The sequence below is a fragment of the Mesoplodon mirus genome (genome assembly GCF_964341445.2).
Source record: "Mesoplodon mirus genome assembly, chromosome: 14".
In the NCBI taxonomy this organism is placed as follows: Eukaryota; Metazoa; Chordata; class Mammalia; order Artiodactyla; family Ziphiidae; genus Mesoplodon; species Mesoplodon mirus.
The window spans coordinates 20,338,958-20,364,740 of NC_138990.1; the positions used below are offsets into that span (position 1 = coordinate 20,338,958).

At 44.0% G+C, this 25,783-nt stretch overlaps 1 protein-coding gene across 1 annotated transcript in view; it reads left to right on the top strand.

Moving 5' to 3' along the window:
- The window catches only part of SLC9A2 (solute carrier family 9 member A2), a gene marked incomplete at both ends in the record, with an annotated part of 85,611 nt that overhangs the window by 44,570 nt on the left and 15,258 nt on the right, over nt 1-25,783 (top strand). Inside the window, 3 exons of the mRNA XM_082642679.1 lie at nt 15,239-15,456; nt 15,902-16,104; nt 25,009-25,119. Of these exons, the coding sequence (XP_082498805.1) occupies nt 15,239-15,456; nt 15,902-16,104; nt 25,009-25,119 (532 nt within the window). The remainder of the gene's footprint in view (nt 1-15,238; nt 15,457-15,901; nt 16,105-25,008; nt 25,120-25,783) is intronic.

Sequence of the window (25,783 nt, forward strand, 5' to 3'; positions counted from 1 at the left end):
AATTCAGTGTGATTCCAGTTATAAGATGTTTTGCGAATGGCAGAACTATAGAGACAAAGCAGGTAAGTGATTTCCAGAGGATGGACATGAAGAGAAGGGTTGACTAGGAGGGGGCAGAATGGGAGAATTTGTGGGAATTTAAAGAGCATTTATGAGAATTTAAAACTGTTCTATATCTTGATTGTAGTGAAGGTTCTACAACTGTGTGCATTTATCTCACTTCACAGAACTCTATACCAAAGAAAAGTGAATTTTACTCTATGTAAATTTAAGAAAAAATTTTATTAGCGTATAGTTGCTTTACAGTGTTGTGTTAGTCGTAGGTAGGAAAGCACTGGGCAGGATTCCAGCATTTTGATTTCTTTGGAAAGATGTTGGAAGCAGTGTATCTTGGCATCCACAAAGCCTACTGTCACTGCTGTTGGTTTTTTGTCATGAACTTGTGATCTCATATGATCTTCACTGACAACAAGTAAATTAATAGGAGGTGGAGTTCCATCTGTCTTCTCATTCTTTGTCTTAGAAGCTGTTTGGAGAGCTGACTTCTGGACAGTCTTAGGTTTTCTTTCCCCTTTGTGGCCTCTCCTAATACTTCAGTTCTTAATTTAACGTTAAGGAATTATTTGTGTCCACGTGTTCCTGTGTGTTCAGGAGAGTTTTAGCTTCAAACACTAGGGGGTAGATGAAAGTTCCTGTTTTCTAATTTTCTAATATCTTTCTGCTCATTTCTGTACTGGGATAAGTTGTTGTAGTAGGGAAAGTGTGTATGTGTGCATGTGTGTGCGTCAGAGTGCGTTTCCACAGCTCTAGAGCTAAAGTTAAGGGAAAGTTTCTAGTCTCTTAAACAAGACCCCTCATGTCTCAGTAGCACTGGACCCTTCGAGTATCACAGCTCTATAGTTGGGGTTGGAGAGGGGACTCATAGCATTGATTTTAGAAATTTGTGTCTTGGCTCACGTGTTTTGAACTTTATGTTCAGAAAACTGCGCAGAGATAAAACAAGAATGATTCCCATCATCCCCCTTACCCAAGGACACTAACAGATGCCTAAGGGATTCCTAACTTCAGATCCACACCGACATGAACTGAGCTGGAACTCTTTTCCCCCTTGTGGGCATCAGGCACCTTTCTGGTCCTCACCTTGTACATTGCCCTGGGATCCAGTCATGGGATGCCGAAAACCCACCGTCCTGAAGAGGGAGATGCTTGGTCCCCACAACAGCTGGCAGCCTGCCGGGAAATACTGATATCTCTTTGCTGTGCTCTACAAATTTAAAAAAAAATGGCCAAGTCCTCCTTCTGATAGGACAGCAGGCACCCAATATTCTTTAGTTTTGTTTTCATGGGTTGATAATTCCTTAGTCTTTCTTCTCTAGAGGGCACTTAAAATATTTTCGGTTTGCTGTTTCAATTATTCTAGCAGCATTATTGCAAAGAAAGTAGGAAATGGTAATTACCAGTTCCATCTTATGAATGAGCAAAGTGAGGCCCCTGGTGGGCAAAAACCATGGCTGTAGGGTGAGGCCTGGGCCCTGGGTCTCCCGTTAACAGGCCCGTCCAGGATATGTCCCAGTATCCACTCTAACAATAAAAACAAGCACTTTCAATGACATTTTAAAAATGAGACTTTAACAGGAATTTCCAGAATGATAGGCTCAGGGATAAAGGAGCAGGAGCCGGGCTGACCTCGCTGGACGGAAGAGGTCACTGCTGAAGCTGTGAAGATCAGGTTCCCTTTCTTTCCTGTTTTCCTTTGTATGAATTGGTGATTGTCGTCTATTGCAAGCTGTGAGAACAATAAGAAAGCATGCTTTTGCTGGCCATTTTGTAGCTTCTTCTTCTGGTTGCTCCTGGTTTGCCCACCAGTTGTAGTTGTTAGAAGACCATCTCTTCAAGATACAGTCATAGGAAACCAGAGCGCTACAGGCCAGAATGACTAGTTCACGTCTACTGGTCTTCTCAAAATATGGGGGAAAAGAAAAGAGCACGTGACGTTTCAAGACATTCATAAAACATGATCCAAAGCATCATGTTTGATCATTTGTTTATTTTGAGTGTAAGACAGGTATCTTTTATTAATTTTCCCTAGCCTTTTCTCATGTTTCCTGGATGTTTTTCTCCGTGTAAGAAGGAGACCTGGAGCTTTAACAAACAATCTGGATAACACAACCTGGATAAATGCTAGTCTGCACACAAGTCATCAGTTATCACCTAGTCTCTGGCCTGGCCTCCATGTAAATCGAATTAGTCTTAAAGCCTGAAAAAACAGAGAGCGAGCAGGCCACATCATCTTATTTCTAGTTGGAGCTTTAAACTTCAAATTCACCCCTAACCTAACACCTACATCTTCCCCTGAAACAAAAAAAATTTTTTCTTTTAGAAGAAATGGCTATTAAAGACTGAGTCAGTTGCATAAGAATTGGCTTAATCCTGCAGCCAGCATGCAGAGTAGCTATTGGCTTCACTGCAGGCCAGCTGGGGCTCTTGGAGCAGGACAGGAGGAGAGGATGCTTTAGACCAGGGCTAAGTCCAGGTGCTGGGGGGTGTCTGTGCATGCCTGCACATCACGTAGAACAGCAGGGAGGTAGAGTTTGGAGGGAAAGGAGAGAGGGGACCATAACACAGGCTTCCATCTATGGCTCTGGGTCTCGTGCTCTGTTCACTGTCTCTTTGTACCTTATATTGTCTTGGCAAATAAAAGCTTTGTTTTTGATGATGCTGTATGCCTTCACTGATAGCTCTGACTGGTCAGAACTGACCTCTTTAAAATCTTATATGGGGACTTCCCTGGTGATCTGGTGGTTAAGACTCTGTGCTTCCACTGCAGGGGGCCCAGGTTCGATCCCTGGTTGGGGAACTAAGATCCTGCACCCCGTGTGCTGCGTGGTGCAGCAAAAAAACAAAAACAAAAACAAAAAGAATGAGTTTTTACAGTGACCAATTCAGTTCTATTTAAGTTGAAGCAAATTGTAAAATAACAGACCTATAAAAGTGGAAGAACAGTATGTATTTCAAAACTGCCAAAATAAAATATTTTAAAAAACCCTTATATGGCCACCTCAAACACTAAATGGCACGGGGGCAGTGGGTACGGGAGGAAGATAGTAAACTGAGGCAGGAAACTAGTTAAACAATAGAAAAAAGAAAAACCATATCTCCCTTAATTTTCTGGACACATTCAGGAAAAAAGTGAAAAAGAAACAAAGAAAACTGTATTATATTTTTAATGGTGACTCACCTATCTTTTGTTTTCTTTTGTATAATTTTGCCTCACCTGCAGGGCAAAACTAGAAAAGGCAGGAAGGAATTTGAAATTATAACCCTTTTTTTCCCCCTAGCTTTATTGAGATGTGATTGACACACGTCATTGTGTAAGTTTAAGGCGTAGAAACGTGATGATTAGATAATATATGTATATTGCAAAAGGATCACCGCCATAAAGTTAGCTGACACGTTCTTCACCTCACGTAGCTGACCTTCTTTGTGTGTGTGTGGTCAGAACCTTCAAGTACACAATACAGTATTGTTAACTGCCTGTACTATCAAATGTACCATCACAGGATTTTCCAGTCACCATACTGCCCCTTAGATCCCAGAACTTATTCATCTTATAATTGGAAGTTTGTAGCCTGTGACCACTGTTACCTGTTTCCCGTACAACCGCTGCAAGCCCCTGGCAACCACCAATTGACTCTCTGTTTCTGTGACTTTGCTTTTTTTAGATTCCAGATACGTGAGATGACACAGTATTTGCCCAGATTAGTGTAAATGATTCGGGAACTTATTTTCATTTATTTTGATGGTTTAAACTTTTAATGAAATAGATTCAGCTGGTAAACTCCAGTATTTGCTTGGTTTTTTGAAGGAGGAACAAAACCGGTGGACTGCCACTTTTTTTGTTTTCCTGAGTGTAGTCCACTGTTGTGGTCATGTGCTACATGTGGCTTTTGAGCACTTAAAATGTGGCCAGTCTAACTTGAGGTGTGTTCTAAGTGTAAAATAGACATCAGATTTTTAAGATTTAGTAGGAAGAGATTGTAGAATATCTCATGAATGTGTTTTATATTGCTTGCATGTTGAAATGACAGCGTATTAGATCTGTTGCATTAAGTAAACATATTATGAAAGTTGCCTTCACCAGCATCTTTTTACATTTTTAACCATGACTATTAGGAAATTGAAGATTACATATGTGGCTTGTATCATATCTCTGTTAGCTTTGCTCCATAGAGCTCACCATTAGTTTTTGCTGTTTGGTTCTGCCATCACTTTGCTTTTCTGACTGTTTCTTGACTGGTCTTTGTCTTTATCTGAAAATGATTATATTACTACTGGCCTGTGTTTCAAGTATACTGTAGAAAATGATTTGATGATCAAGTCATCACTACATTGCTCTTGGTCTAGAGCTTACAATTTAAAGTGGCATTTTCGTCTTTCAGACTCTGAAGGCTAAGCAATAATAAGGCTCAAGTTATTTTCTAGTAATAGGTAGGCCAAGGTGCAAAATAGGATTATAAACAGAAATGTAAATATGGTATAATTTCCGAGAATAATTCCCTTTTCTGTTTTAATAAAAACATTTTCAGAAAACTGATAGTGAGACACAGTGTACAGTGACCACCCAGCTCGCACTTCTGAGCATGACAGTTTTGGACACGCGACTAAGATCACATTTCTGTTCCTTTCATGAGGGCATTAGACCAGGGAATTCAGCTATGGGCGGGTGTCAAGCTTTGCTCTTCCAAGAACAGATAGTTGCCCAAAGGAAAACCTGTTGCCCCTTGACCTTGATGGAACCCCCCTTGGTGTGGGTGTTCCCTGCTCAGCGGAGGAAGCCAGCCTGGTGTGAACCCCAAGCCTTCCTCGCTTGGTCTCCTGGCCAGGAGGCTCTGTAAGCGTTCTGATGCTCGAGCGTCTCTCTTCGTATGCCCTCCCTCTCTGCTGCCTCTTTCCCCTCCCCGCAACCGCACATGGTCTGACATCTTCAGTGTTCCCAGGCCCGGGGGGCCATGAGTCTGTCTTCCCACTGCACTCTCACAGCTAACCCCCAGCTGTATAACTTGAGTCACCTGGGGTCTCTGTAACCAGGAGCCCAGCTCAGGTAATAGAGGGAGCCTCTGGGTTAGTAGGGGAAACCCAGATCAAACCAGGCTCCACCATAAAGGGGGAATGTGTTGGCTCATATAAATAAATTCTTGTAGATCTGGCCTTGGGCTGATGGGACCAGGGACTCCCATGTCACCTGGGCCATCTTTCTCTCTCAACTTTGTCTTCCTCTATGTGATGACTTCTTTCTCATCGAAACAAAGGTCACAGACAAATTGGGTTCTATATCTCTACAAACCTCGTCCCTATAAAGAGAGATCTACCCTGCCAGCCCCGGTTAGAAGAAATTTCAAAGGAAGGACTGTGATTGGCCCAGGGACTTGGAGAACCGTGATTGGATCAGACTGTGTCACATGACCTGCCCTATGGTTTAAGAAATAGTCTCTTTGCAGAAGAAAGCAGTGAACATAAATTTACTTGGGGGGAGATGGCCATCCCCATCTGTGTTGACTACAAGTCAAGGAAAACTCGGTCCTTGATAATAAAGCATATAAATGATACAGTGGATGTGGGGCTGGTGACCCCCCCGGGTTGAAGCCCTAGTGATGGAGAGAAGGGCATTCTGGGTAGAGGCAGAAGCCTCGCAGGTGAATTGCTGGGCTACATCCAAGAACTGAGTCGAGGGTGATGAGAGAGGCAGATACCTAGTCTTTTTTTTTTTTTTTAATTTTATTGAAGTATAGTTGATTTACAATGTCATGTTAATTTCTGCTGTACAGCAAAGTGACTCAGTTATACATATATATATATATATATATTCTTTTTCATATTCTTTTCCATTATGGTTTATCACAGGATATTGAAGAGAGTTCCCTGTACTATAGAGTAGGACCTTGTGGTTTATTCATCCTATATATAATAGTTTGCATCTGCTAATCCCAAACTCCCGGTCTATCCCTCCCCCAACCCCTAGCAGATGCCTAGTCTTGACCTGTCTTGTTCTGTAGACAATCAGGAGCCTTTGGAAACTGTAATAAGCAGGGAGGTGACACCCTTTATTTCTGCTTTCTAGTGAATACGTGATTGGAGAGCTTCTAAACCCTTCTACACCATCCCGTATGACACTGATAATATTTGAATAGTACTCTGGGGTGGAAGCTGGAGGGCATGGCGTCAGGCTCACTGGATGCCCCAGGGCTGAGCAATCTGTCTGGGCAGGAGGGTGGGGACGTGCGGCTGGCAGCAGGGTGAAGGCACCTGTGCACTAGTCCAGGCAAGAGACGGTGGGGACGTACAAGTAATGGAATTTGAAAGAAGGGAAGGGAAGGGAAAATAGGTGGGAAAGTGTAATGAACTCCACACTAGTCCTCAAATCTCATGTTAGCCCTTCTTTTGACTCCCCAGTAAATCTTTAAATAACAGGTTTCAAATGTCAGCTCTTTTTCTCATTCATTCATCCCCCTCTGAACTGTCTGCCTGTGCTCCCTTGGTTTCCACAAATTTGGATGTATTTAGGAATCACCTGGAAGGGTTGTTACAGATACAGAATCCTAGGCCCCCGCCAGAGATTCTGAGTCCATAGGTCTGAGAGGGAGCCTTGGCATTTGCGTTTTTCCACGGACTTCTCACGATCACGTGGTCCACAAACCGTACTTTGAGAAATACTGCTCTGCCACTTGTGTGAGGAGCAGCGAGAGCTTCCAGAACAGAACAACTTCCGCTGACGGTCCTGGTGCTGCTGTCGAATCCTGAGAACACCCTGCATGCTCATTGGTGTGGGGTTGTTGCATGGCTGTTTCTCATAACCAGGTCCCACCTGCAGCCCACCCCCAATGCCCACCAGGCATTCTCCAGCTGGAAGACTTTTTTTTTTTTTTTTGCAGTGCGCGGGCCTCTCACTGTTGTGGCCTCCCCCGTTGCGGAGCACAGGCTCCGGGCGCGCAGGCTCAGCGGCCATGGCTCATGGGCCCAGCCGCTCCGTGGCATGTGGGATCCTCCCAGACCAGGGCACGAACCCGCATCCCCTGCATCGGCAGGCGGACTCTCAATCACTGCGCCACCAGGGAAGCCCCAGCTGGAAAACTTTAATTCCATCATCAAGATCTTGGTCCAGTCTTCCTGCCTCTCATGCCTTTGTTAACAGTCCCCAACTAGAGTCAGTGGATGCCGTGGGTGTCTTGATGCCTTGTGTTTCATCACACTTTTGACCCTGAGCTGTGATCTCTTATATGTTCTTTCCACAAAACCATGCTTGCTTTAGGAACAGGGAATGAACTATAAACAGTAGTTGAATTGAAAGCATCTAAAGTAGAAAAAAAACACAAGATGTGGAAAATCCATGAAATGGGCAAGACTGCATGAATAATCAGGCATCTATAATTGTTTGAATTTATTTCATTTTGATATTTTAAGAAAGGTTGTTCAGTTTTGGTGGTTGGATATTTCTTTGAAAAAGAATTTTTTAAAAAAATTTCTCATATGTCAAACTCACTTTCTCTTGGTTGTCAGGTTTCTTGGAAGAGGCAGTGCATTGTATAGTAAATTCGTGCCCTGGAATAATTAATTTACCTCACATGAGTGAGTACTTTATTCTGAGAACATACAGTGTACCCTGAGTCACCACAGACCTGGCTTTAATCAATACAGAGAAAGCTTTTTAATTGTTCTTCATCTTTGCTAATGCTTGGCACTGATTAGTAGCGTATGCTTTTATGTTTGGCAAAGTCTTTATGGGGAATATGCAACTGTTATTTGGGCTGTATTTTCCTGCCACTGAATCCATACTTTTTAAGATCACACACAGGCATGGAGTAGGCATGAAAGAATTTTGCAACATTCTTTCTGTCAGCTCAGTTCTAATTCTTCACAGTTCAGTTTACAGAACAGGTCTAACGTGGGAATCGAAATTAGAGAATTGACCACTCTTCAAAAAAATAACAGTACTAGTATTTATAAACGGAATTAACCGAGTCATGGCTACACCATATGTAAGTGAACACAGACAAGGTATGTGTATGTTTTATCTTCACAACCAGAAATCTGCCTTCACCGCCCGCCATCCTTATGGATGCCGTTCCCTTTGGTTCTACAGATGCCGACCGCCTAGTGAAGGGCTGTGGATCTCCATTAAGCTAGACTCAGCCAGCATCAGGCAAACATATGCTTGGTACCGCTGCATGCAGGGAGCCCTGCTACCTGTGGAAGAAGGGTAGCCCCTGCCTTCGCAGAGTGTGGGTTCTGGTGGAAAGGAAGTGAACATCCATGGAAGAGAACATCGATTCATTGTCGGCCAGGGTGGCCTGGTGGAGTACTATAGAAAAAAGTGTTTGTTGGAATTTTCTATTCAGAAAATAGTCCAATGACAGATTATCTGAATAGAAAGTCTGTTTCCCCCCCAGAAGACCGTTGAGACAGTATTAGCTGGCCTGAATTTTTTGTATGCTGCATTGAGAGTGATACAGTGATGAAGAAAACCTCAATTGCCGGTGAATATAAAAACCGCTAATTATAGTGCTTTAGCTTCTCTGTCTCTAAACTGGTGATAATCACCCTACATTTATGTTAAAGCACCATGTGAGGCAAGATAATAACAAAGCAGAGGGCCCCAGTGAATTCTATATGAACCTTACCTCCACGTGGTCCCACGGAATGGAACCTAACACCTGTCCAAACATAGACCTTTTTTGGGAGGTTATACGGGCCAGGTGCTGCAGTGGATTTTGAAAAACAAACGAAAAACCACTGTGGGAAACAACTGGACTCCAAGCTCTAGGTCTTTGCCCTCCAGATCTGTCCTCCACATGTCCTTCAGAGTTCTCTTTCTAAAATGCAAATCTGTCCATGACACACCACCGTTGCGATGAATAATCCATCCTTGGATCCATGTCATCATCGATTCAAAACACACTAATGAGGTGCCAGGCACTGTGAAAAGCACTGATGACACTTTTTCTCCCATGAAGCTTCCAGTTGGTTTGGGGAGATAAACACGAATTACATGGTGGAAGATATAATCTCTCATTTTCCCCACCAGCCTATACAATAGGCTTCTAAGCATAACATGTAAGAGTTATGTCACATGTCATTACCTGGCCCCTAACTTCCATGTTCTCACCTGTTAACCTTCTACTCCTCTCTCTCCCCTGCAGCAGAGTCAATTCTGCAGGTCCCTGAATATACCCACCGGTTCATTTCTTTCATGGCTCTGAATGTGTCCTCTTCTTTTTCTGGATCATTTCCCTCTTCTTCCTGCTCGGGGAGCTCTCACTTACCCATGAAGATTCTGCTCAAATGTCCCCTCTTTTGTGGCAGAAGCAATGATTTCCTTTCCTGTGCTCCCAAAGCATCCTTCCCCTTCTCCGTTTCTGGCACTTGCCATGCTGTGTTACAATGACCTTTCCACGAGTCTTTCTCCTCTTAGACCACGAACTCTTGAAAGTAGAAGCTGCCTCTTTGCTTCCATCTTCCTAGATCCCAGCCCAGAACTTGACCCAGAGTAGATGCTGAGAAGATATTGATTGATGTTCAGTTGTTATTCCTGATCATATGAACTAAATTGGAAGATTAGGACAGAGAGACCTACATGGAAAGCGGGGAGAAAGATGATTCAATGACGTGAGCTGATAAAAGTAAGGTCAGACTGGGAATACTGAAGGCCAATAGTTTTATGTTTGAAGGAGCTTTAGAGTTAAGAAATTCAACTAGAGTTTTCTAAAATGTCACGCATTATTTTGGTTATTATTTTGGTGTGGATATTATCACGCTGGTGTTCAGAATGAGGGCGAGAGGCTGTGGACTTCAGGTGTGAAAGTTTCATGAGTTCTCTTTGGTGGAGAAAGAAATCTTCCCTCTCTGTACGTGCTTCAGCGCTACTGGGATTTGCTATGACGTGACCTCCTACCCAAGGCACTCCTGGCCACGAGCTCCAAACCCAGTAAGGCGCCAGTCTGCATCATTCCCCAGCTCTAGAAGCGTCTCATAATTCTTTTAGAGAAATGAAGGAGAGTCAAACTTATGGTGATGGTTAATACTATCAGCTATAGGTGATGATCCAGGAAAGGCGCAGGAAGGTTTTATTCTTCTCTCTTCCAGGGAGACTGTATTATTGTGTGTACCTCCCTAAGTGAAGGGAGACTAACTCATTTGTAGTTTTGTGTACATAGGATGTTACTGAAGGTGAGGTGCTTTGAGGTAGGTTAGAGCATCCTACAGCAAAAAAGACCCCTCTTTGCAATGAAATACCTCCTGGCCTTTGCTTGAGAGGCTGTGTGCACTGAGCTGTACGTGACGGACCAGAACGCGACCTTTGAAACATTCGTCACCAGCCTGTACTGTGCATCCACCTCATAGACACACACATTTCCTGAACAGGGCATTGCCGGGCTCTGGGGCCTCTGGTACCTGCTGAGGGTGTTTTTCCCCCGGAGGATCGCACCTGTGCTGTTCAGAGGTGGTGTTGAGTTACAGGGAGGTGTCTGGCAGACAGGAGTATCACTCTGGTGTCATGTTAAGGATACAAAGCAATGGAAAATGATCCCGTGAACATTCATGTATAATTCATGTATTTTTTTATTCCTACATCAAAGCTATAGTTTTCAATAATTTCTGAATAGAAATTTTTGTTTAATTGCTCATTTAATGAGCTGAAGATTACTTTTTTTTTTTTTTTTTTTTTGCGGTATGCGGGCCTCTCACTGTTGTGGCCTCTCCTGTTGCGGAGCACAGGCTCCGGACGCGCAGGCTCAGCGGCCATGGCTCACGGGCCCAGCTGCTCCGCGGCATGTGGGATCTTCCCGGGGCACGAACCCGCGTCCCCTGCATCGGCAGGCAGACCCCCAACCACTGCACCACCAGGGAAGCCCTGAAGACTGTACTTTGCCTGTAGGGTTTGTATCTTTCCCTGTGAATGATGTGAACGTGATCTCAGAGGGAAATAATTAGCACATACACAAAAACAACTTTCTTTAGCCTTTTAACAATCACTTTTTGAATGATAAACAAAAAATCCAAATCCAAGAGGGACAGAGGGAAATAGGGTTGCTATGAGAAATGTAGGGGTTTCAACTCTATAGCCGATGCTTTATTGTTAAAAGTAAAAGTGATTGGAAAAAGCTGGGTGGTACATACTTTGGTGTTTATCATTCTCCATGTCTGTCTTTAAGTTAAAATGCCTACTAGTCAAACCATTTTAACGCATCTTTTGCATGAGGTAAGAGAATCCAAGAAAGAGTGATGGCCCTTATTGGTTTTGTTACAGACTTTCAACTTGGCAACATTTAAGAAAGGTTCATTGGTGTGTGCTGCTGTGTATGTGTCTTTTCTTCATAAAACGTAGTATGATTCAGATTCTTTTGGCTTTTGCCCTCATTACTTAGTATTGGGCAACTTTTACTTCTTAAAGTCTGATTAAAAAAATTGAGCCAAAATATGTAAGATGAAAATGTTGAGAAATGCCGTTAATGAGTGGTTTGTATTCAGGTGGTGCTGGCAGCGATGCCACCTGCCACTCTGGTCCGCAGTGTCTACTGCCCGCTGTGCTGGGGGAGGGTCCAGGCTTTCACGTCAGGCCAGTGTGACAGAGCTCCTGCTAGCTTCGGTCACCAGGCCCACGGGGGACGTGCCCTTGGTCGTGACCACCACACAAGGGAGATGAATGCCAACAACACTGTGGCTGCGCGATGGCCCCCAAAGGTCTAAGTCCCCAGGACCTGGGGATATGTTACCCTGCACGGCAGAGGGGACTTTGCCAATGTGATCAAGTTAGGGTCTTGAGATGGGGAGAGAACAGTGGATTATCCGGGTGGGCTGGATGAAATCACAAGGGTCCTTATGAGAGGAAGGCAGGAGGGTCAGAGTCAGGGGAGATGGGACCAGGCAGGCAGAGGTCGGCATGACGTGGCCACGAGCCACGGGAGGTGAGCAGCCTCCAGAAAGCAGAAAAGGCAAGGAACTGATTCTCCCCTAGAGCCTCCTGAAGTGACACAGTCCTGTCGGCACCTTGACGTTAGCCCCAGATCAAGAAGAGAATGGAAATGATTTTGGACTTACGACCTCTGGAAGTGTAAGGTGATGATAAACCTGTGTTATTGTGAAGCCACTAAGTATCTGCTAATACCACCACCGTAGGAAACCAGTGAAAGAGGCTTGTGCTTGGGAACGGATGCACATGGGCCTGGCAGGGGAGGAGGACCTCACTTTCATCAGGGACAATCGAGCTCACTGAGCGCTCAGAAAGCGAGACTTAGGTCCCTAACAGCGCTGGCTTTGAGTCAGGCTGCCTGGGTTAAAATCCTGGCACCACCATCAATTCGTTGTGTGACCTTGAGTCACTGGACCTCTGTCTGCCTTTGTTCTCTCATCCGTAAAATGGGAACTATGACAGAACTTGCCTCAGAGGCTTGTAAGGAGGTTTACTGACATAACTCATACAAAGCGTTTGCACCATCCCTGGCAGAGTGGAGGCTCTGTAGACATGGACTCTTACTGGATAAGCCCTCAGCTCTTCACAGGCTTTGCTGTGTGTTTGTGCTGCTGCATTTTACTGGCCCATTTAATAAGGTTCTCTTTGTTTGGGGAGTCACAGGAATTATGCATTCCTCACTCATATAAATCTGAAAGAAATACCTGCTCATTCTGTGGGCCGGGACGTTGAGGCTAAATGCATGGTCCTTGGCTTGGTGGGGTCTTTGTTTTGTTTTCATAGGTGGCACAGAATAGATATACATGTTTTCTGTGGAAGGAACAGGTAGGTTCCTTACAATGAGATATGTTCGTGGTTACCTGTTTAGGTCTCAACTCAGAAGGCCCTTAGCTTTTCATTCTTCTACTTATCCTTATGCTTAGAGTAGGAAGATTTTGGTAAAACCTCAGACATCTCAGGGTAAGGGAGATGGGGGAAGCTCGTAGGGTCATTGCAGCTCTAGAGCTCTGAGAAGGTGGGAAACTTCACAGATCATGACCAGCGATTAGCTCATGGCGCAGTTATCACTCAGTGGAAGGCGGGCAGCTCACTCAGATTCTGTCCTGTTTCATTCTACAGCACCCTTGGATAATGATGCCTTTTTGGTAATTTCTAGTAACTGTGTCTCCTTAGATGGAGGCTGGTATGAGCTATCACCCAGCTCATACTAAATTTCCCCCTGTGGGTGGCCTTTGAGTTGGCCAGGGGTACATTCCAGCCAAGAAGACAGCACAAAGCAGGGCCCCTTTGGGAAATTACAGACCATTGAGCATGTGCTGGGTGCTCAATGGAGAGAGGGTCGGGGGTCGGGGGACCTGGAATTGTCACTGAGGGGAGAGTGTGCAGAGCTTCGGGCACCCAACCTAGGAGTCTGGGCTGCATCCTGAGCCCTTCCTTCCCCAGACTGTGCAGAGAGGTGGTATTATAACAGATGTGGTACATGTAGACAATGGAATATTACCCAGCCATCAAAAAGAATGAAATAATGCCATTTGCAGCAACGTGAATGGACCTAGAGATTATCATACTGAATGAAGTCAGCCAGAAAAGGACAACTATCGTACGATATCGCTTATATGCGGAATCTGAAAAAAATGATACAAATGAATTTATTGACAAAACAGAAACAGACTCAGACTTAGAGAAGGAACTTATGGCTATCAGCGGGGAAAGGTGGGGGAAGGGATAGTTAGGGAGTTTGGGATTGACATGTACATACTACTATATTTATTTATTTTTAAACTAAATTTATTTATTTATTTTCGGCTGCCTTGGGTCTTCGTTGCTGCTCACGGACTTTTCTCTAGTTGCAGCAAGTGGGCGCTACTCTTCGTTGCGGTGCACGGGCTTCTCATTGCAGTGGCTTCTGTTGAGGAGCACGGGCTCTAGGTGCACGGGCTTCAGTAGTTGTGGCACGTGGGCTCAGTAGTTGTGGCTTGTGGGCTCTAGAGCGCAGGCTCAGTAGTTGTGGTGCATGGGCTTAGCTGCTCTGCGGCATATGGGATCTTCCCGGACCAGGGCTCGAACCCGTGTCCCCTGCAGTGGCAGGCGGATTCCTAACCACTGCACCACCAGGGAAGCTCACACACTACTATATTTAAAATAGATAACCAACAAGGACCTACTGTATAGCACAGGGAACTCTGCTCAATATTCTATAACAACCTAAATGGGAAGAGAATTTGAAAAAGAATAGATACATATGTATGTATAACTGAATCAGTTTTCTGTACACCTGAAACTAACACAACATTGTTAATCAACTATGTCCAATATAAAATAAAAGTTAAAAAAAAAATAGATGTCAAGGGAAAGGGACACGAAGACCTCTGTGGTCCCAGAGTTTTGGAAGTGCTGGGAAAACAAGCAAAACCGTTTCTTTCCACTAGGAATTTTCAGAGCCTGTGAATATGTTTTGAATTTCCCAGAAGTGGATATCGTAGATAAGTAGAAATGAGACCCGGAACTAAGGCATCGGGGTAAAAAAGAGTGGGTGGGTCCAAGAGATCCAGGATGAGGGTTAGAAAACAACTGGTGAGCAGTAAGATGGTGAGGGGGACAGCAAGGAGATGCAGAGAGAATTCCAGTGTGACCATAGTTTCAAGCTTAGGATTTTTTTTTTTTTTTTTTTTTTTTTTTTTTGCGGTACGCGGGCCTCTCACTGTTGCGGCCTCTCCCGTTGCGGAGCACAGGCTCCGGACATGCAGGCTCAGCGGCCATGGCTCACGGGCCCAGCCGCTCTGCGACACGTGGGATCTTCCCGGACTGGGGCGTGAACCCGCGTCCGCTGCATCGGCAGGCGGACTCTGAACCACTGCGCCACCAGGGAAACCCTCAAGCTTAGGATTTTAAGTGATAGGATAGCTTAGCATTTGGGGCCCTAGAGGAATAGAGAAGATGGAACTGGCTTTATAGGAAGATAATGGGTTTTGAATTTGTTATGGACTCGTTCATCTATATTTGTGATACTGGCAGTATAGCTGATGATGCCGAAGTCCACATCCCCAGGCTAGAAAGCCGTGTAGAGCCGGGCAGTTGGAGCCATGGGTATCGATGAAGACCTCCAGAGACAGTAGGGTGTCCAAGGATGCAAATCACATTCACTTACCAAAATCAGTCAACGGTGCTGTAGTCGCGGGTGGAAGGGCGGAGCCACCATTTAGCTAAGTGCTGACTCATGTTCTGATTAGGACCCTTGTCCTGTTTACACGGAAGCCGCCTCTCTTCTTGTAGAATCACAGCCTGTGCAATGACCATGAATAAGTACGTGGAAGAAAACGTGTCTCAGAAATCCTACACGACCATCAAGTATTTCATGAAGATGCTGAGCAGCGTCAGCGAGACCCTGATCTTCATCTTCATGGGCGTGTCCACCGTGGGGAGGAACCACGAGTGGAACTGGGCCTTCGTCTGCTTCACCCTGGCCTTCTGCCTGATCTGGAGGGCGCTGGGTAATGCGCACGTGTCTCCTGCGTGAGCGCTGGGGGTCGCGCGTGGAGAGATGGGCCCTTCCTCCTGCCCCTCCCCTTTGCGGCTGCTGCTGCTACTTCTCTTCTTCGTCTTGGGTTCTTGTCTGTCTCATCTCCTTCCTCCGCCCCCTCACTCTCCACGGCCTCTCCTTCTCCTGTTTCTCCTCCTCTCCGCTCATCCCGACATACTCTTTCCTCCCCGGAGTACTTTCGTGCGTTTGCTTTAAGGGGAATTAACCCCTCTTGGCGTCTCTGATTCCAAGAGCCCAGTGATGCGAGCTAGGAGGAGGAATGCGGGCAGGACGGTAGGAAAGGGACCTGTTCTGAAATACTTTGCCCTGAAACAGAAGCCCAGAAAATGCGTCTCCACGTTCCTGTGTCCTGGCCTCACACAGTCTGTTTCCTTTGGTTTTGTTTTTCTTCTCAGGTGTCTTTGTCCTGACTCAGGTCATTAACTGGTTCCGGACGATTCCCCTGACCTTCAAGGACCAATTCATCATTGCCTACGGTGGGCTCCGTGGGGCCATCTGCTTCGCGCTGGTGTTTCTCCTTCCTGCTGCCGTGTTTCCCCGGAAAAAGCTGTTCATCACAGCGGCCATAGTGGTCATATTCTTCACTGTCTTCATCCTGGTGAGTAGAGCTCAGCCTCCCAGCAAAGTCTCTCGCTTTATCAGGAGGAAACAAGGCCACTCAGATGATCATCGTGAACTCCTTTTACATGACGCCAAGGTGCCTTGAGGCTTAGGTAGTTAGGACATGAGGGAAAATGGTGTTTCCTCACGTCACTGGATTGGGCAGGGGCCTGAGCCAGTCCAATCTGGTCACTTGGCTGACACAGAAGAATTACTATTTAAGGAAACTCAGCTGTGTGAGCTGAGCTCCCTTCTGGAAATTTATGAGCTGTACTTGCTAATCCTCGGCATTTGTCTTCCTCTCTGACCTAGAAAGTGTGCTCATTAAACGCTGGTTGTGCGATGACCTCCCAGCAGCTCTTTGACATGGGTTCACTGCTGAGCTGTGCGTCCCTTGAAACGGTGGGAGGGGTGACTACACATTTAATATGGGGAGGTGGAGAGCTGTGGTAGGAGGGCGTGTGTCTAGGTCGAGATCCTGACTTTGCAAGTTCATCAACCCCTTTAAGTTAATTATCCAGCCCTTAGGAGATTCTGTTTTGCGGATAGTCATCTAGAAATTACCTCTGTGTGCCAGCCAGTGCTCTGGGTGCTCAGGATCCAAGAGTGAACAAAACCCAGAAATATCCCCGACCCTGCAAAGCTTCCATTCCAGTGAAAGTAAACAGAGTAAGTGAGGGAATTAGAGGCTGTTAGAGGGTGAGAGACGCTGGACAGTAGGAAGCTGTAGGGCTCAGGCCTGGTGAGGGTGGAGTAGTGTTACAATTCTGGATGGAATAGTCGTGGAAGGCAACGGTGAAAAACATACTTGAGTAAAGGTTTGCAGGGGGAAAAGGATTAGCTGAGCCGAAGAACATTCCAGGCAAATGGGACTAAAGACAAAGGTCTGGAGGCAGTGTGTACATAGCCTGCGTGGCCGCTGGAGGGCAGTGTGGTTTAGGAGAGAGGAGGTGAGGGAGAGTCCGGAGTCCTAGGTCATGTCGGGCAGCGGGGGCCGTTGGGCCAGTGTCAGCACGTTGGCTCCTTTCCAGGTGAAACGGAAGCATCCAAGTTTGGGGCAGAAGCGTGACGTGTTTTACCTGGTAAAAGGAGCCCCTGGCCGCTGTGACAAGAGACTGTTAAGAGGAAAGGGTACGAGTGGGAAAGGCAGTGTGGGACCCAGAGCAGTGATCAGGCAAGATGGCGAGAAGGGTCAGAGGCTGGTGAATGATGGAGGCTGGGGGTGAGCCCGGGACCCCGACTCCAGAGGCAAGCTCAGAACTGCGGGGCGCTCTGCTGACCCCCCCGAGAGAGAAGACAGTATTACCCGGTTACGGTTAGGGATAGTTCCAGTTAGAGGGACACATACTAGATTGGTTCAGACATCCCAGGTTGGTTTGAGTTTCTCAACGCAAGGGAGACGGCGCCCCAGGGGTGGAGAGGAGAAGCTGACTCCCTGCCTTCATCTTTTCACTGTGTGTTTGCAGGAACCTTGGAACAAGCATCCAATTAGCTAGTCTCACACGTCTGAGGCAGCGTTGTGAAGGGAATCCATTTTTTTTAACTTTTCATTTTATATTGGGGTAGAGTTGATTTACAATGTTGTGTTAGTTTCAGGTGTGCAGCAAAGTGATTCAGTTCTACATATACAAATATTCTTTATTTTTTTCAACCCAGTTTATTTTTATTGTGGTAAAATACACATAACATAAAACTTACCACTATAACAGTTTTAAAGGGTACAATTCATTGACATTAAATACATTTACAGTGTTGACCCACCATCATGACTATCTAACTGCAGAACTTTTTCGTAACCCCAAATGGAAATCATACCCATTAGGCAGTCACTCTCCTCCCTTCCCTTCGCCCAACCCCTGGCAACCACTAATGTGCTTGCTCATTTGCTTGTTCTTCTTCTTCTTTTTTTATTTTTTTGACATTTTAGAAACCTTATTAAGGAAAATTTTCAAACATACATTAAGTGTGAAGAAGATAGTATAACATAATGCCCCGCGTTAATGACACAAATTGTTTTTCAAACTCTGCTCAGTATTATGTAAAAACCCAAATGGGAAAGAATTTGAAAAAGAAAGTGAATCTGTTTTGCCTTGAGCGCTTTAATGTCTCAGGAGCAGCCTAGGGCAGAGTGCTTGAGGGGGACAAGTCAGGCCTGGGAGTCACTCTCCACCTCTTCCCAAGCCAGCCGCCCTGTCCTAATGCCCCACAGGAAGCCCTGCCCAGCCTGGGTCAATGCTCTGGACTCTTCTCCAGGCTCTCAGAAATCAAGGTGTCACATCTGAGTATCAAATACAAAAATAGAACCATGTCAGTCTAGAGCACCTAAGAACCAGGTCGTTTGGAGATGAAACTATCGGCCGTTGTGTCTACACAAATATCCATAGTGTAAAACCAGCCCCGTACCCCCAACCCCATGGGTCTATGCCTTGTAACATGAGGTTAAAAAAAGACTGAATAAAAAGATGTAATTCCAGAGAGGACACGCAAAATGCAAGCTCAGGTTGTTTAGTTATTAGATTCGACAGACATAACATTGCACTTTTGCATTCAGAACAAACATCACATAGGAAAAAGAAAAATATCACAATAAATATATACTGTTGTTCGTTGAATGTATGCGTACAGGTGGTTAATATAAGGTGTCATTTTTACACTCTTCATATTTTGGCTTTTTGGAATCATACCTCAGGCGTAAGGTCTAAGTGAAGTTTTGATTCCCCACATTAAAAGACTACACACCCACTTTGGATGAGCACTGTGTACGTCAGTAGTTAACATTGGGCTTCCCTGGTGGCGCAGTGGTTGAGGGTCCGCCTGCCGATGCAGGGGACGCGGGTTCGTGCCCCAGTCCAGGAAGATCCCACATGCCGCGGAGCGGCTGGGCCCGTGAGCCATGGCCGCTGAGCCTGCGCGTCCGGAGCCTGTGCTCCACAACGGGAGAGGCCGCAACAGTGAGAGGCCCGCGTACCGCAAAAAAAAAAAAAAAAAAAAAGTTAACATTGATTAAGAAAGTTTTTAATGTGACAAATTAACAACAGTAGTGGCAACAAACAAAATAGTTGTGTTGGCTCTGTTTGGCGTCGTAAACGTAGCAAGTAAACCCTTCAGTGGTGGAGATTTTTGGGGGGTCCATATTCGGCATCTGCAAGCATGCCCCGTGGACAGTCTTCTGCTCTGATTAGGCTTAAGGATGACCCTGCGACACGCACTGTGACGCCCAAGGGAAGAGGAATTGTGAGGTCCCACACCTCCTGTTCCTTTCCCTTCGCTGTGGTCTGCCCCATCCCCTCTCTGTGTGCAAAGACTGGAGACTAACGGCTACCACTTGGGTCCTTGACCTGACCTCTTTCCCTCCCATTTCCTATCCCCCTCTGGTCTTTAGGAGACAATGAACACACACATGCACAAACACACAAATACACACACGCTGCCTTCAGAAAGGTTCTTTTTTCCAGAATACATCCATTATTAGGGGACTCAGGGAAAGGAGCGTGAGAGGAGAGACTTAGTGGGTTCCAAACATAGTAGAAATAACTAATTATCATTCATGCATACAATTTTGCCTTCTGATGAATAGCGATGCATTCTTCTCCAAATGACAACTTTCATGTTGATGGACCTATCATTAAACATTAAAATGCCTTTCCCTCTTATTTTAGCATTTCTTGTGGGAAATATTTTAATACTTCCATCCTGATACTCTTGAGTTAGCACCATCTTCTAAAGCAGAATTTCCTGTGACGCGTGGCTTATTATTTGATACTAAGATTTATAATGAGAATTTTAATGTTCCTTGAATCACGTTGATAATTAGAGAAAGTAGCCTCTTGATGAAGCTGTTAACATCTTCCTGGAAAACAGTCTTGCTTGGAGAATAGTGAATGAGTAAACGATTCTGATTGCTTGGACGTGTACGTTCATTTTCATATAAATAAGATTGGTAATGATATAGAAAATATAAGCTATCTCTCGTGTTTTAAAATAGTATTCAAGATTGAGGCAAGGTAGAATCCAGCAGTCGAAAGCACAGACATTGGAGCAGGCTGTTCTGGGTTAGTGTTCTGGCCCAGCTCTTGATAGGATCTGTGAGCCTCAGTTTGCTTTGCTATAAGATCTGAATCATGGTACCTCTCTCCCAGGCAGTAGAGAGGAAATATGTATGTAAACACAATACCTGATGCGAGGTTTTAACCTGATGATTTGCTCTGTTTGCATTATAACATTAAGTAAAACGATAAAAGGAGAAAGAAAAATTTAATCCTTTCAGTGTATTTCAGAGCCCAATAATTATTCAGTTAGTCCCTGTAATTATAGGGCAGATCCTCACAATTCTGGAAATTCATTGAGTAGTTAAGGAGAAGTCCATCAAGGAGCACGGTTGACTGGAATTCCAAGGGCGGAGTCTCTTTTTGCCTCCATCATGGATTAGTGTTGTCATGTGATGTTAAGTCATGGTCCGAAACTGACGAGTCTGCATTTCACCCTACTTGCAAGGTAGCAAGCTCCTCCTTGAATACTTTTATGGTTCTCATCCCATTTACCCCATTCTAAAATAAACACTGTGTGTACAACCAGATTTCTGATCTCTGTGGTCAAGTTTGGAATGTGAAAAAGCCTTATCTAGGATAGCATAGCAATGACAGTAATATTTTTTTTTTTTTTTTTTTTTTTTTTTTTTGCGGTATGCGGGCCTCTCACTGTTGTGGCCTCCCCCGTTGCGGAGCACAGGCTCCGGATGCGCAGGCCCAGCGGCCATGGCTCACGGGCCCAGCCGCTCCGCGGCATATGGGATCCTCCCAGACCGGGGCACGAACCCGTATCCCCTGCATCGGCAGGCGGACTCTCAACCACTGCGCCACCAGGGAGGCCCCGACAGTAATATTTTTTAATGAATGAAAACAGTTTCTTCAAGTCTTTCTGGTAATTGCCTGCCTGTTAAGTGAGCAAAGAAATATAAAGCCGTTCCCCACCCCCTGCCCTCACCCCCACTTTGTTTTTTGCAAAATTTAATTGCAAAAAAACAAAAATGAAAGAAATCATTTTCTTCCAAAAGAACAGACCCACAGATGCTCCTTCTTTAATCAGGCAGCAGTGCCTTTTTTTTTCTCACTTTACTGGGAGCAGAAGGGTGAGGGTGGGCAGAAAGCAGAGATGGCGGAGGGAGAAAATAAAGCTTACCTCGCTGTCATTCCTCCCGGGCTGCTGTGTAACAGTTCCCCTCTGCCAGGCCTGACTCGGGGGTGTTGTGTTTATTGCGCTAAGGCCAAATGAACGGGTGAAAATTTAACTTGTGCTTTGCAAATATAGTTTTCATTGGTTTGATGGAAAACTAAGGGGTTGCTTTATTTTTTCACCCACATGGATGGTAACAAGCTGTTTTTCTAAGCCTTGTCAGGCTGCTCCCCAGGTGACCAAAATGAGGAATTTTGCAATGTGGTAAAATAAGGTGCATTTTCAAAGGTATTCCTTTTTTTTTTTTTTTTCCTGTGTCCCCCAACCAGAGACCCAGGCTCTTAGAATATAACATCCAGCTTGGGGAACTTATTAATATGACATTCGGATGCCATGTACTCTCCCTCCAAAGTAGATCGATTGAGGAAAGAACGAACCAAGAGAGGGAGAGAAAGTAAGGCAGAACCTATCAAATAATTCCATTTGAGCACAGCATGACAACTGCAAATAATTCTAAGAGAGAATGGGGACTATTAAAAAGGAACTGTTTAAACAAATACTTCTTTTTGGGGTTTAATTTAATTAATTAATTTTTTAATCAGAGTATAGTGGCTTTACAATGTTGTGTTAGTTTCTGCTGTATGATGAAGTGAATCAGCTATATGTATACATATACCCCTCCCTCTTGGACCTCCCTCCCCCAATCCCACCCATCTAGGTCATCACAGAGCACCGAGCTGAGCTCCCTGTACTATACAGCAGCTTCCCACTAGCTAGCTATTTTACACATGGTAGTGTATTTATATCAAAACTAATCTCCCAATTCATCCCGCCCCTCCTTCCCCCCCCACCGTGTCTACACGTTCGTTCTCTATGTCTGTGTCTCTATTCCTGCCCAGCAAATAGGTTCATCTGTACAAATATGTATTTTTAAATGAGACGTGCCATTGCATCTCATCCATACATTTATTAATTATAAACTTAATTATGTTGTAGTTTTAGAAACTCGACTTGACCTGGGCGCTGGGCCACACTTGCTTCCTGTAGTAGATCAGTTTTGTTTTACTTATTCTAGGTTATCCGTCTAGTGGAAGAAATCACCTTAGTGACTGGGGCGGGCCCCGTGTCCCATCTTTACTTTTATGTCCTATATTTACAAATATAGGACATTCACTTATTCATTCACTTATTATTAACTGAATAAATACCTGGTAGAGAAAAGCATGTGAAACAACACTTAGTATCCTCAGAACACGTTGTGTCATTTTATAAATAGCACTGACTTTGTTGATTTTTTTTTCCCTGGAGCTATTATTAACCTGGAGGCTTCATGGAATCTGAAACTCAGTGAAATCACCCATCACGGTAAACCACATGTTGACACCTATTTTCATTTACATAAGTTAAAAATTACAGAATGTGTGTTGATTGGAAAACGGTCATTACCTCCGATGTTATTTCAAAGTGGCAGACTGAACTACAAGAAGAACACAAGGTGCGTCATGCCAAACTTGCTCAAGATCATTCATGTTTTAGAAAGTGAAAGTGAAGCTGAAAAATGCCCAAAGCTGGACTGATGGAACAAAATTAATGACCTCCTTTACAAAATGTGTGTGTGTCACAGTTTATATTATCAGAAACATTCTTCAAGACTTAAAGACATGCAGAGAGGTGAGCGAGGAGCCAGTCGTGTCAGGGAGCATCTCTCAACATATCCACCCCTCCCCGTAAATCCAGTAATCCCTCCTGGTCATGAATTCTTCATGCCGAGTGGTGGCAGCCATCGACCAGCCAGGTGGGAAACTTGGGGATCTTTCTGGACCCCTCATTGTCACCCCCTCCTCCCTTGGCCTATTTTAGTGCCCGTATCACATAATTTTACACATAACAGTGATAGTTTGTTTTGGGAGCTGTTAGTTCCCCATCATTCTCCTTTCTCTAAATTTTTCTGGTTCCATTTACTCTTCCAGATTAATTTTGAACATTTTCTCAACTTCTAAATATTCACGTTTCTTAAAAATCCTTTGGAATATGTTATCGAAATTGTATGGCACATACATTGAGATAAAATTGCCATCATAATATTGTTAACTCATCCCACCTAGGAACTGTGTGTGTCTTTTTCAAACTCAAATCTTTTTAATACCCTTTAATTACATTTTACAGTTCTCTTTGTAAAGGCTTTTTGTACATTTCATGATAGGATTATATACTGTATTATGTACTTCTGTAGAGAGTATAAAAGCATGTGTGTGTATGTGTATATATATATATATATATATATATATATATATATATATATAGTATCCATATAGTATAATATATAATATAGTAGTATATACTAGTATTAAATATATTCTCTCCCATTCTCTCTCTCACTATATATGTGTGTTTCATTGCTATTTTGTAGGTGTTTATTCTGTTTTTTTTAAATTAGTATATGGGATGGATTTGTGTATGTTCTTTTTATGTTTAGTCACTTTACTAAACTTTCTTGTTATTTTTAAATGAAAAAAGATTGTTGTAGATTTTTTAGGACAAAAACTGGGTCATCCTTGAGCAACAAAAACCTTGTCACTCTATTTTCAGTATCTATGCTTTCCCCTCTGTCTCTTCCTATTTCATTGACCAGGACAAGCATCGTGGAACAGCAGGTTGGGAGTATCCTTGTGTTGTTCCTACTTGTAACGGAAATGCTTTTAATGTTTCATTATTAAGTCAGATGTTTACTAGAGATTTCTGGCTTATATTTTTTATTATATTAAGGATTTTTTTTCTCTTCCTGGCTTACTAAATAGCTTGTTTCTCTCCATTTCCCAAGTGCCCTGTGAACATGCCCAAACCCACACTGGGTCCTTTCTCATGGCTGGTCCTGTTAGGTCTCTGCTAGGTTCTGCTTCCAACAACTTGTAAGATTCTGATCCAGGGTTCCCTTTCTGCAGAGCCTTCCTTGACCCATTCCCTATGTATCTCTCTCATTCCTCCTGTACCTACTTTGTAACTGGTTTTGTGCATATCCTTCTCCTCATAAGACTATGCAGTCCTTGAACTGAGGTCCTTAACTATCCATCCCTGTGTCCCAAATGCCCGAGCCGCTGACATGTATGCCATAAAAGCTCAATTAAAATTGTTTAATAGATTAATGAATGAATCATTGAGATGTTTTCTATGAATAATACAAGTAGGTGATTCCTCTGAACTGGATAATACTTTATTATTTTTTAGAATTACTTTCTTTTTCTATTTCTTAGAATTACATAGAATTACGTTTTCAATTCCTTGCATTCTGTCCACTGTTTTTTCATTTTGTTTTGTTTTGCGGTACGCGGGCCTCTCACTGTTGTGGCCTCTCCTGCTGCAGAGCACAGGCTCTGGATGCGCAGGCTCAGCGGCCATGGCTCACGGGCCCAGCCGCTCCACGGCACGTGGGATCCTCCCAGACCGGGGCACGAACCCGTGTCCCCTGCATCAGCAGGCGGACTCTCAACCACTGCGCCACTAGGGAAGCCCCCTGTCCACTGTTTTGCTTCTAGTAGCAGGTTTGGGGACATGGCCCTCTGAAAATATGCCAGCTGTTAGAGAGGAAGAAGAAAAGTAACAAAATGTTACATATGCTGTGTTAAGTCTTGGGGGCAGGGTATCTTTCGTCAGTTATCAAAGTTTAGGAGAATAAAAGTTATTCTTGAAGTTGACAGTAAGTTTCCCCTCCCCGCCTTGTTTTTCTGTGCAGGGAATAACTATCCGACCGCTGGTGGAGTTCCTTGATGTTAAGAGGTCCAATAAGAAACAGCAAGCTGTCAGTGAGGAAATCCATTGTCGGGTAGGTGTTAATGTATCCATAGTGTAACAATTTAAATGGTCAAAGGGAAAATTATTGGATTAAGTCAGACTTCTTGACACCATGGTGCTCATTTCCTGAAGAGGTAACTGGCAGAGGGTGTGGGGGGTGGGGTAGGGTAGGGGGTGGATGGAGAAGGGCGTGAATTGGGGGTAGAATGAACACAGCCCCACGGAGGCTACACTCCTTCAGGAATACAGGAGTATCGCTTCCTTCAACCTGAAATGTTTCTATTGGAAAATTATTACCATATTTCATATTTTCCAAAATTATGAACAGGCTGTTTTATTTATTTTTAACTTTTTATTTTATATTGTAGTATATCCGATTAACAATGTTGTAATAGTTTCAGGTGCACAGCAAAGCGACTCAGCCATACATATACATGATGAGAAAAATAATCTATGAATTGCCTAAGATTGATAAGACAAACATCTCATCAGTTTGTTCGAAGATGAATTGTTGTTTTATTGTTTATTCAAATAAACAAAAAACAAAAACTGCCAGGGTCTTTGAAGTTTAAGCTTGATATTAAGAGAAATTTCTATAATTAGAATTTCTACAGATAAAATGTTTACAACTATAAGTAGAAATAAGAATTAGAATTTCTGTAAATAGAAATTCCGAATTTTTATAAATAGAAATGGAAATGACTGATTTGAGGTAA